We start from the raw sequence: 12215 nt of genomic DNA on the forward strand, positions 1-12215 counted from the left end.
CATGGGAAAACGGTGGCACATAAATTTGTGAAATTCAGTATTGCAAGTTCTAGATAAAAAGGGGAATGCACTTAGCTGCAAATTATTTTTGTGAACTGAAGGAGACGGGGGGGGGGGGGGGTTACACGGGCTAGTTTTGGTTTGTACGGAATCAGAGGTAAACTGCGGCAAATAAAATACCTCAGCATTGAAGTGTAAGGCAAATTGGGAGGGTAAAAGACAAATAATATTGTTTATGGGAGCGATGAGTGAGGGATGCATTTAATAAATTCCCCAGGCAACGCGGGGTACTATTGTTCTGTCGTATTGCTCACAATGAACAGTAAAAATTAAATGCGGTCGTAAAAAGAAAGTGGTAAAATTAATATGCGCTTAAGAAAGAACAACTAAATAACAAAACCAAGCACAAATAAAACACACGGCAATTTTTTTATCAGTACAAGTTATGCCATGGCGTATCGCTGCACACCACAACACCAAAATCTTCAGAAACAACTTCTGTACAGTACGAAAATAATAGAATGCACACAAATACTATACACTCGACAAGTACTCACTGATTTAAAGCCTAAAACACACACGCAACAAATAAATACTGTAGACAACTTCACTATAGAAATGAGCTGCCGGCGGTTCACAGATTGAGGGACTATACACGATGCTTGTACCAGAGCAACACAGAAGAAGGAAAATGAAGGAAGGCAACGAAGCCTTGGCTGTTCCTTGCCGTTGTACTCCCTCCCTACAAATATAGTTATGAAAAAGAAAATGTTATGTCGTTATTTTAATAACTCACGGGCAAAAATGCCTCATCCTTTTTTTATCTGTCTTTCATAATATATTACAAAGTACAGTGTAATACCGCTTAATCACGAGGAATTATGGGTGTCTCAGAGGGGGTGTGTTCACTCCTTGTAGGTCCATAAGAGCAATACTGTTTTCTTAACGTGAAATGAGCTATAGCTATTGCTGGAGAATTCCATTACGCATCCCCTCAGCTGATGAATTCCTTGTGTGCAGGTATTCTCTTCAAGTGAATTGGACTGTTAGTCAAACGAAACTGGTGGAAATGTTACCAACACAATAGCTCTATTATAAAAAAAATGTTACATTACTGTCAGGTATAAATATAAAATCTCTAGAATTAATTTATGCCTAGCTAAATTACTCCCTCATGCACTTTTAAGTGACGAACGCCATAAAATCGCAACTGATGATGAAGATATCAGTAGCAAAGTGATGTCCAGTATATACTAATTATTGCTGTCGGCACTTCGAAAAATGAAGGTATGGGCTGAAGGAAGACAAGAGCTACGAAGGACGTGAAAATGAAAGACTCCCTAGGCCTCGTAAAACTAATACCGTTGGGGTCCGAAAAGAACAAGAGTTGACCAAGGGAGGTCAAAACTAAGGCAACACCTTATGTTCCATAAAGAGTGAGAGTGAATACATGAGAGTGAATACATTCAGGAATATCGCACATTTATTTATTTATTTATTTATTTATTTATTTATTTATTTATTTATTTATTTATTTATTTATTTATTTATTTATTTATTTATTTATTTATTTTACATTCAAAATTTTGTTATAAATATCATTTTAACAGATTTATAGTGTAGGCGAATTTTCATCTATCCAGTGCGTGAAATCGAAGAGAAAATGTTATTTGGGTATGTATGTCCAACCCTTAAATTGTTTCTCTCTCCCACCGGGCGAGTTGGCCGTGCGGTCAGGGGCGCTTAGCTGTGAGCTTGCATCGGGGAGATAGTGGGTTCGAATCCCACTGTCGGCAGCCCTGAAGATGGTTTTCCGCAGTTTCCCATTTTCACACCAGGTAAATGCTGGGACTGTACCTTAATTAAGGCCACGGCCGCTTCCCTCCCACCCCTAGGCCTTTTTTTATCCCATCGTCACCAGAAGACCTATCTGTGTCGGTGCGACGTAAAGCCACTAGCAAAAAAAAAAAAAACCCTGTTTCTCTACGGGTCGGGTGTGAAGTGAAACAAATCTTCATAGCGAGTATTTACGACCCGATGCCTTTCCTGATGTCATCCTCTTCAGAGGATTTAATGAGATGAAATGATTGACCCGATATATGATAGTAGGACGGTGAAACCTGATGCCGACTCATTGTCTAATCCTGTCGAATAGCACCAAGGAGTCTGCTGAAGGCTTATCGTCACCATTCGACGGACGAATCACCATCAACAGCGTCATATGCTCTCGCTCCATTTGAACACTGCTGAGAGGTTTGGAATTGAATCCACGCTTTTGGCACGCAATCTAGTGATTATAAGCTCTATACCACCACCTCGCCTACCCTGCCAGCCAACACTCTGAAGCCACTGAAGGTGAAAATTTTTCGACCAACGGGACTCGAACCGGCTAACTACGGTGTCAGGCCACATAGACTTGACTCCTTAAAGATCGTGGCTACTAAGCGGGCTGTCATTTACTAAGTGAAATGTCTAAATTTCTAAATAATCTTTTACTGTCAGGCTGTCCATATATTCTCGTAGAATATATATGATTGTAGTTCTACTTCATTAATGAAAATAACGTCTATGTGATGGGTAGTAGCTGGCGAAGCGTTTTCCTACGTGCAAGTGTGATTTTCCTTGTGGTGTTACATGTATCCTGTTAAATTACCGCCTTTGGTATAATGTACGCAATATTTTCGTGTTAGCCAGTACCAGCAGTCCGGCTACTTCGGCCGCCATGTTTTGTTGTATGTTACGGCCTAAGTATTGGAGTCGGTCTTGATTTATCGCATGCTCGAAACCCCGATTTCTCCAAAAAATGGTGGATTCGTGCTACGCTCACCGTTGCATCATATGATCTTCAAGGTTATTTGAGTAGACTCTTTGGATCTTCTTTTCAAATCAGTTACTATATTGTTACGAATAAAACGTGTGTTTTGTCGTTACAATTTAATTCTGGATAGTCTAAGTTAATACACACACAATTCTATTCAAACATAAATGACCATACACTCACGACAACCAGCAATAGTCTCTCACATCAGGACTCCAGCTGTGCAATCTTTACCTGAACGGGCGATAATTCTTATTGACAGGCTTCACCTCTCACTTTAACTCGGACGCTCAGTCCCTTCACACACAACAGCTGTACTTAGATAAGCTTGAACACAGATCTGCTGACCCCCCACATCACACGATGACTGTTCCTTGGTTCGACTCCAGAGAAAGTCCAGTAATTCATACAGTCAACAAAGTAGATCACGTGGGCCGCTGTACACAGTGAACTACTTAACACTAACGCTGCCATACAACAGCAAAAACTCAACAATGCCAGCCAGCACTATAATATTCCTCACAACAAGGACAGTTAACACTGCTCCAATTCTATTCATATCACCGTTCCGTTCACAAGGCAGTCTACAGTCCACGGTACTACATACACATTACTCCAAGACAGTACACGTGCAGTACTCCGGTCAGTACTCCAAGGCAGTACACACACCGTACTCCGCTCATACCCCAGTGGGACACTGGCGACAGTCAACACTACTGCCGCCCCAGTCTAACTATTCTCATTACTGATCGACTGTTCACGGCTAGCGTCCTTTTTATATCCTGATGACGGAGTACTAGAATGTTCGTGGCTCGACTAGAGATGGAACGTTCCTGTTCCGTTTTCCAGAAGGTGCACGGGAAAGCCAGACGAAGAACACAATGGAGGCTGGGAGCTACCATTTGACTCCCTTGTTCCTTTCAGGAAATACCGAAGCGGGCTACGAGAGGGCTGGCACGTATAGTTGGGACGGCGAACGGATCGCCAGGCGGCAGCTTCTGATCCGAAAACGTGGCCCGTCCTGGTGATAATGAGGGTTGTCAGTGGGTTTCTTTCCTCTGGACACAAGGGGCGCGTGTCGTAAAAAGGCAAGTGAGCGCTGTCAAGAACATGGTTGTCATATTTTGGGCCAGTTATTTAAACATATTAAAATTTAACTTATTCTAAGACAAAATAGAAATATAAAAACCTTATCATGAACCATATGACAAACGAATGTCACAAAATATTTTGTTTCGTGCGTAACCAGTGCGGAGGTCATATCAAAGCAGGCCTATAAAATATTACTTTTATGCTGCTAGTATCAGTAAAGAGAGTAAAAGTGAAATCACTAATTAGGACCGGGATAATAATAATAATAATAATAATAATAATAATAATAATAATAATAATAATAATAATTGTCGGAATGTTTATTTCGGACATAAAACAGCCTACAAACTTTTTAAAATAAGAAGTATTTACCTTACCTCTATTCGTCGTCCTCGTCGTCTGCTAGGTGAATCACAAATCTATGTTGGTTGCTATCCGTGTCGTAATTAATGTAGGGCCTACTTCTCTTCTGTCTTAATGTGTCTATTGTATTAATAGGTGCATTAGCAACAGAGCTGTGAGGATTTCTGTTGAAGAATGAGAACTTCCGTTTTAAAGCCCACTCCCCACTGGGCAAGGGGGGGTAGGGGAGTTCCGAAGATCAAACGTATGCCGTTTTCTTTGCTGCCGGCTGAGGATCGGTTGGTCGTCCCAACCTTAACAATATGTTTGGTAACTTTTATAGTTTTGAAATAATTGCAGGAAGTCTGGTGTGCACTTTTTTGGGACACAGATCTTTACCGCAACAAAACATTATACGTATTTCCTGTCAAAGAAGAAAGAGAGAAAACATATTTACCTCGACGGGCTGGAAGCGAACGCCTGCTGCGCTGAAGACTGGACATTCGTTGTCGGCATGTACGGGCAGTTTCTCGCATTCTGGTCCGCACATAGGCCAGCCACACTTGGAACACGTTACACTGCCGTCCGAAGGGTTGTAGCAGCCGAGGCAAAGTGGTAATGAGTCTGTCTTAGGACCTACAGCAACAGGTGTCTCTGCGAGGATTACTTCACCGGGCTCTAGCGAACGTGCCGCTACGGCATATCTGTAACATAACATGATCATCACGAAATTAGATGTTGTGGGACTTCACCAGACAAGAGATGTGGGAATTTAATGGATAGATCAGAACCACATTGTTTTCTTCTTCTTCTTCTTCTTCTACCTCTTTTCCTACCGCATTTTCCTCACCTGTGGGGTCGCGGATGAGAACTACGTAGCACATGTGAATTTGGCCCTGGTTTACCGCCGGATGCCCTTCCTGACGCCATCCCTATATGGAGGAATGTAATCACTATTGCGTGTTTCTGTGGTGGTTGGTAGTGTGGTATGTTGTCTGAATATGATGAGGAGAGTGTTGGGACGGACACATACACCCAGTCTTCGAGCCAGAAGAATTAATCAAAAGCGATTAAAATCCCCGACCCGGCCGGGACTCGAACCCGGGACCCTCTGAACCGAAGGCCAGTACGCTGACCATTCAGCCAACGAGCCGGACAGGCCAGAACCACATTATCAACAAAAATATATTTTTAATTTCTTGTCATTTATTTTTTATTTCTCGTATGGCTTTTAGTGCCAGGAGTGTCCGAGAATATGTTCGGCTCGCCTGGTGCAGGTCTTTTTATTTGACACCCATAGATGACCTGCGCATCTGGATGTGGGTTTATGAAGATAATGAGGTAGGGAGAAGGCGAAACAGCTGTTGGAACATAGCCTACTCCTGTCAAACAAAACCAAGAGATCTGATTAAGGCTTAACGTCTCAATCGGACGAACGAATCACTATCAATAGCGTCATATGCGCTGACTCCATGTGAACACTGCGGAGAGGTCTGTATTGAATCTAGGCTTGAAGCATGCAATCTAGTTACTAGAAATTGTATACCACCACCTCTCCTACCCTGTCGGCCAACGTTGTGATGGCGAATTTCTTTTTTTACCAATGAGACTCGAACCTAATCACGGAGTCAACAATGTAGTCTTGACGCTTTAACGATCATGGCCACCAGCCAGGCTAATTTATTTTGATAATTTGGGTCTGTTCTCAGCTTTATTGATATTGCCATAAAAAGCTAAGAACCCAGAAGGAAATTCTACTACTCATACTCTTTGGTAGATATAGAGGTAAACCCGCACAAGATGTCTAAACCTGAATATGGTCATGGTCATTGTAATTATTTTAAGAGGAAAACTACGTGATCATTAGCCCCTCTTAACAAATTAAATGGAAAAAAATAAACATCAAATACAAACTCAATGAAGGAAATAGGAGAAAAATAAACAACACATTCGCAAAGAAATACACAAGAAAAATCGAGATAGAAAATAGCCTACATCAAAACGAAACTATAGTTCAATGAGTAAGGTGCTTAACCTCCAAACTAACAAGCTCTAAGATAAACAATTACCTAAAGCTATCACCCTAGACCCCAAGAAAAAATTACAGTACCGTAATCTGGAAACAACAATGAAAGCAATATGCAAGTGGCATTACCGGCACCCAAACGTTCCTAGGCCAAACAGTAACGTAGAAACTGGAAAGGAAATGACTGCATTTGTAACAAAGAATACGTTACAACTAAGTTTACTACTATTACTACTACTACTACTACTACTACTATTACTACTACTAGAAAACTTAGGAATAGGTATTCGGAAGTTTTACGGGAATGAAAGAGATAAGAAAGCAGGTTATGAGAAACAGCAGTTACAAATTTTATTAGAGTAATATTGAAAATATAACAATAAATAATTAAATTGGTTAAATGAATAATAGTCAAATTTAGTGAATATGTATATAAAGCGCTGGACCTTGAGTTAATAGCCACCGGCTATGCGCAATAAATATTAGATACAATAAGACTATCCTATGATGACAGAAAAATACAGAACACCTGAAGTACAGTAATTAAGTATACTAAGTTTGAAGGCTGGTTGAAACCAGACCAAACATTGAAGTTGAATAACATTAACAAATATAGAAATAATGAAGTTAATAAAAAAAGTTTACCAAAAGTTAAATTTGGGAAGGTTTCAGTTACTAACATTACAAAGAAATCATGAAATAGATTACAAAATCTTAAGGTGAATCTCGTAGCACTCATTTTCCTTCAGGGAGATAAAAGTTCAAAGGAAGTTTCAGAAAACTTTCGGCCAGAAATTTCATTGTCTGGCACTGAATTGCATGTCCTTCATCAAGGTAAAGCCGACCCCACGGTGTAGGGGTAGAGCGACTGTCTCTTACCCGGAGGCCCCGGGTTCGATTCCCAGCCAGGATCTGAGGGCTGGTTCGAGGTCCACTCAGACTACGTGATTACAATTGAGGAACTATCTGACGGTGAGACAGAGGTCCCGATCTAGAAAGCCAAGAATAACGGCCGAGAGGATTCGTCGTGCTAAGAACATGACACCTCGAAATGTGCAGGCCTTCGGGTTGAGCAGTGGTCTCTTGTTAGGCCATGGCCCGTCGGGGCTGTTGCACTACGGAGTCTGGTTTGGTTCACTAAGATGAATCAATAAGTTGTGGATTTTAAACTTTTCATAATTGTGATCGTGAATTCTTAACGTAGGAAATAATTCCACAACAGCTGAAAATACTTGCCGACCTCACGCTCGATAGTGCGCATAGCGTTGAATCGCGGTATATTGCAAACTTTACCTTACTTATCTCTATTGTGTGTCCAACCCTCGTCCCGTTTCTTTACGAAGCCGCGTTATTACGACGGGATGCCCTCTCTGACGTCAGCCTCATCAGGGGAGCTAATGAGACCGTACTTATCTGCAGCGTATTTGGGAAAAGTGGCCGGGAGTCCCTGCAGTCACTGTCACTGACGAAATGCAACACATTCCAGATATAGAAAAGGAAACAACTATTATTTATTCAGTTTGCAGGCCAAGCTAAGAATGTGCGATATTATGGATATTTTTTTTTTAAATTGATGGCTTCGCTATTGATATCTGTTTCAGTCAATACATTTTCGGTAGTCCTGTACCGTAAAAAAATCTCATAAAGCAAGAGATAAAAACTCGAAATTTGGTGTTTATCCGGTAAAATGAATTAAAACTCAGCCACTGATCGCCCGACAGAGATCCGTTTCTCTGCCATCTGGTAGAGTAAAATGGAATGTCAAAACTGATACACGGGTAATCTAAATGGCCGAGACCGTTGATGATGGTGATTATTATGATTCTTCTTCTTCTTATTATTATTACGTTACTTGCTTTACGTCCCACTAAGTACATTTTACGGTTTTCGGAGACGCCCAGGTGCCGAAATTTAGTCCCGCAGGAGTTCTTTTACGTGCCAGTAAATCTACCGACACGAGGCTGACGTATTTGAGCACCTTCAAATATCACCGGACTGAACCAGGATCGAACCTGCCAAGATGGGGTCAGAAGGCCAGCGCAGAGCCACTCAGCCCGGCATTATTATTATTATTATTATTATTATTATTATTATTATTATTATATCTTTACTTAGGCTGTATGACAGCAATGACATGGCACTCAACCATCAAGTGAACCAGTGTAAAACATTGAAACATGCGGTTCTCGAGACTGAAAAACACGCTGCTGGCATTGAAAGAGACAGCAGCCACAACTATAATTTTTGACCTACGATTCAAGAGACTGCATTTCAATCAGCCTTGACTTTGTCGAAAGTTTTACGAGCGGTCGCTTACGAACTGCATGAAACAGAGAGTAATAAATATCCACCCACCAGAAGAGAGTGGCGATGACGCACGAAAACCGCGCGTTTGGTCCCATACCAGTGTGCTTATATCTTCAACAGTATGTCGAGATTCCAGTTCGACTATTAATACACTTACAACAGGCTTAAATCTTCCCTGAATACGGAAAACAATCGTCAGTTGATTTTTTTAAAATTACTTTGCAGATAATTTGTTAGAAAACCGAGGCATTCCAATAGAAATGTGGAACTGTAATCAGAATGACTCCGAACTAGAAATGGCGTAGAGTGCTGGAACAACGGTTGAACACCCTTTAAGGAAGGCCAAACCCCAGAGTGAATGATGTCGTCATTTTTTGAATGGAGAGGCTAAAGAAATAAACTGTGCATTTTTGAGGTTAGTGTTGAATAGTGAACTTTCGAAGAGTATGTACAGTATGACGAACGGCTTGAATTTAAAAAAAATAAAGCGCCATTATGAAGAAAATGGAACCTAAAGACAACAGCCAAGACGCAGAAAATGGAATGAATCAGAAGAGGAGAATATTGAGAAGAGCTTAACCACAGCTGATATCAAACACGCCAAAATGGCTATGAATAATGAATAGGTCTAGTAATTTTGACAGTCCAAGCAGTAGCGGTGATTAGAGGGGGTGTGTGTGGGGGGGGGGCACCCGCCGCCCCACTCTCTGGAGAAAATATTACATTTTTTAATTTCATTTTGGCCGACTGAAACTAGGAATTATAGGAATTAAAAAAAAGCAATTTGTACAAAAATGAAATGGCGTAGCCCTGTTGTCTTATCAACTGATTCTTTCCTTTATTTTCTTTAATTATTAACAAAATTACTAGCAGAAATACGCATAAAATGTCGTTCGTCGTGGCTAGTGCGTTTGTATAGCACCACAGCAAGTAGTGGAGAATTTTCATGAGTTGTGAGGAAGGGTAGCAGGATTTTTTTTTTTTTTTTTTTTTTTTTTTTTTTTTTTTTTTTTTTTTTTTGCCAAGATCATGGACACTGAGGTGTGGTTCGCCGCTTGCTGCGTGCAGTCGTCAGTCAGTCTGGCAGTCTCTTTAGTGTCTGTTAGTTTCTTAATGCGTAGTCAAATACTAAATTATATTAATTGTATACTCACACCTTACTCCTATTTAATTGTAATAAATGTGTAATATTGTTCCTTTGGTGAAAGTTTTATTGTGTAGTATTGAATCAAATCTCAAAAAACTATTATTACCACACTTAAATTGGTAAACCGCCCCCCGCCCGCTATATCACACATACCCGCTTCCACGCTTTTAATTCCCAATCGCCGCTACTGAGTCCAACGCTTGTATAAAGAGTGATGGAAATCATAATTTCAGAAAATGATTTTGAGAATTGTTCTATACGTTGCCAGAAGTGCAGGGGCGTAAGGTTAGGGCCTGCAATGCAGGCGGATCCGGACCTTTTAGGGACCCTCGAGACTCCTCACAAATAGTAAATATATTGCACCCATAAGCGAATGTGCATAATGAAAGTATAAATTAAATGTTTAATAATTCGCATATGGGATACTGCAGTAGGCTGGGAAAAGCTTGCAGTCTCACAAAGCAACAGTCAGGCGCCGTTCAGACTGAAAATATATCCACAGAATACGTCTTAAGGCACGAACAGGAAGTAGCTAGCCTGAGTGGTACGTCCAATTATGTTTTATGATGCCGACGAAAAATGGAAACTTTCTATCCAGTTCCTACGTGAATCCGCACGTCGGAATGCGCCCTGCCCAGGAGAGCGAGTGAGAAACGAATAATGCCCATCATCCCTTGGCAGAAAATGGAAGAATCCAAGCCACTTAGACCGCGAACGTCTCAGCCAATCACAAAATTGCAAATTTTAACGTCTTGTCATAGCGGGAATCTACAGCTAGTATTTCACGATTTGGTGCCCGAAGTAGCTGTGAAATATTGTGTCCTGACTTCCAAACAATATTTGAGGATTTATCAGTGCAAATGTGTGGTTAATCAGTGGTTAAATAAGAAATTTTCAATTTTACATGGAAGAGTGGTATCGCCCAGGAAATTAACAGTCATGGCGGGAAGGCGCCATACTCCTACAGAAAATAGAGCCAGTGACGCGCGCCGTCTTATAAATTAACCTGTGATCGTTTCTCATAACGCAATGTAACACATAAATCGGACCAAAATTAGGAATGTTTAGAACACATTTCCTAAAATTCTAACCTACGGACGTATGATAAATCGGTCCCAAGTGCAGGATTATTACGCCATATCCCTTCCACAGAACTATTTTCGAAGTGGGGGAGGACTGTTTACAAAAACGACGACACCAGTGTGGTGAACTTCACTCTCGTCAGAATTCTCAGTCTTGTGGTGAATCGCAGTCCTGTGAGAATTCGCAGTCTTGTAAGAATCTTCAGTGTCTTATACAGTAGTTGGCATCCGAGTGAGTAACGTATTTATTTGTGTGAGTAATATCTTAGCCGAAATGAACACTTTGACAAGCGTTTAGTCAACTTTAGTTTATGCAGAGATAATCAGGCAATTCAATTAACAAATGACAATGGTAGTTATATTCTCAACACTTGCCTTGAATGAACTTAAAGTACTAGGACCGAGATGAACAATGAATTTCTTCGTAACACGTAGCTGCATAACATTTTCCCTAGTTCAAGTGTAGCTTGTATATTTCGTGGAAAAGTCATATTTTGGAGGACGATTATTATAAAATTCTCCACATCATTGGGAACATTACATTTAAATTTTTCCACACTCTCATAGAACTATTATTGCAAGTGAGATATTTGGGAGCAGAATTAGTCAAGCTAGTTAAAGGGAATGCTGCCGCACTAAGACCTTGAGTCCAGTGTTATGGTCAGAGAAGGTGAATAACCAATAATCCTTTACACAAACAAACTGAGAGGGGTGAAAGAGGCGACAGCAGGAGGCTAGGCAGGTAGCGGAGTCCAGACTTTCAACTTCACGTCAGGTGCTCAATGCAGTGTCATTGAATATTCTTCGTAGGAGTGTTAAAAATGCGAGTGCTGATATAAATATGGACGTGTGCAACGCTATCGTAAAAATGCATCAAGTTTGCGTGTATGATCTCTTGGATAACATCAGCTTGAAGATGGAGTACTAAATTCATCATGACGGAGTCCGGAGGATGATCTGACCTGCCTCCAGCACAAATAAGGTAAATGAGCAGAATGTAAATATGTAAATAGGTAGGACTATGGGCAATCGATGATCAAAAATGTAGTTTAGAATTTTGGATAGGACTGTAAATAATTCACGGATCGGATGGTATTAATTGTAGTTTGATATCATTTTCATTTTTTTAGTTAAACTTGAGACTACGACAATTATATTTGGCAATTCCGAATATAAATGCCATAGTGTCACGATAATTGTAATTGTGAAATTAGGATCGTAATAATAATAATAATAATAATAATAATAATAATAATAATAATAATAATAATAATAATAATAATACCGGGCGAGTTGGCCGTGCGCGTAGAGGCACGCGGCTGTGAGCTTGCATCCGGGAGATAGTAGGTTCGAATCCCACTATCGGCAGCCCTGAAGATGGTTTTCCATGGTTTCCCATTT

The 12215-nt window shown here is 40.6% G+C and overlaps 1 protein-coding gene across 1 annotated transcript in view; it reads right to left on the reverse strand.

The window, feature by feature from the left end:
* The window catches only part of LOC136857590 (uncharacterized), a 251892-nt gene that overhangs the window by 188244 nt on the left and 51433 nt on the right, over positions 1-12215 (reverse strand). The window contains exon 3 of the mRNA XM_067136372.2: positions 4710-4956. Coding sequence (XP_066992473.2) covers positions 4710-4956 — 247 coding nt within the window. The remainder of the gene's footprint in view (positions 1-4709; positions 4957-12215) is intronic.

The sequence above is a fragment of the Anabrus simplex genome, chromosome 1, assembly GCF_040414725.1.
Source record: "Anabrus simplex isolate iqAnaSimp1 chromosome 1, ASM4041472v1, whole genome shotgun sequence".
Classification (NCBI taxonomy): domain Eukaryota; kingdom Metazoa; phylum Arthropoda; class Insecta; order Orthoptera; family Tettigoniidae; genus Anabrus; species Anabrus simplex.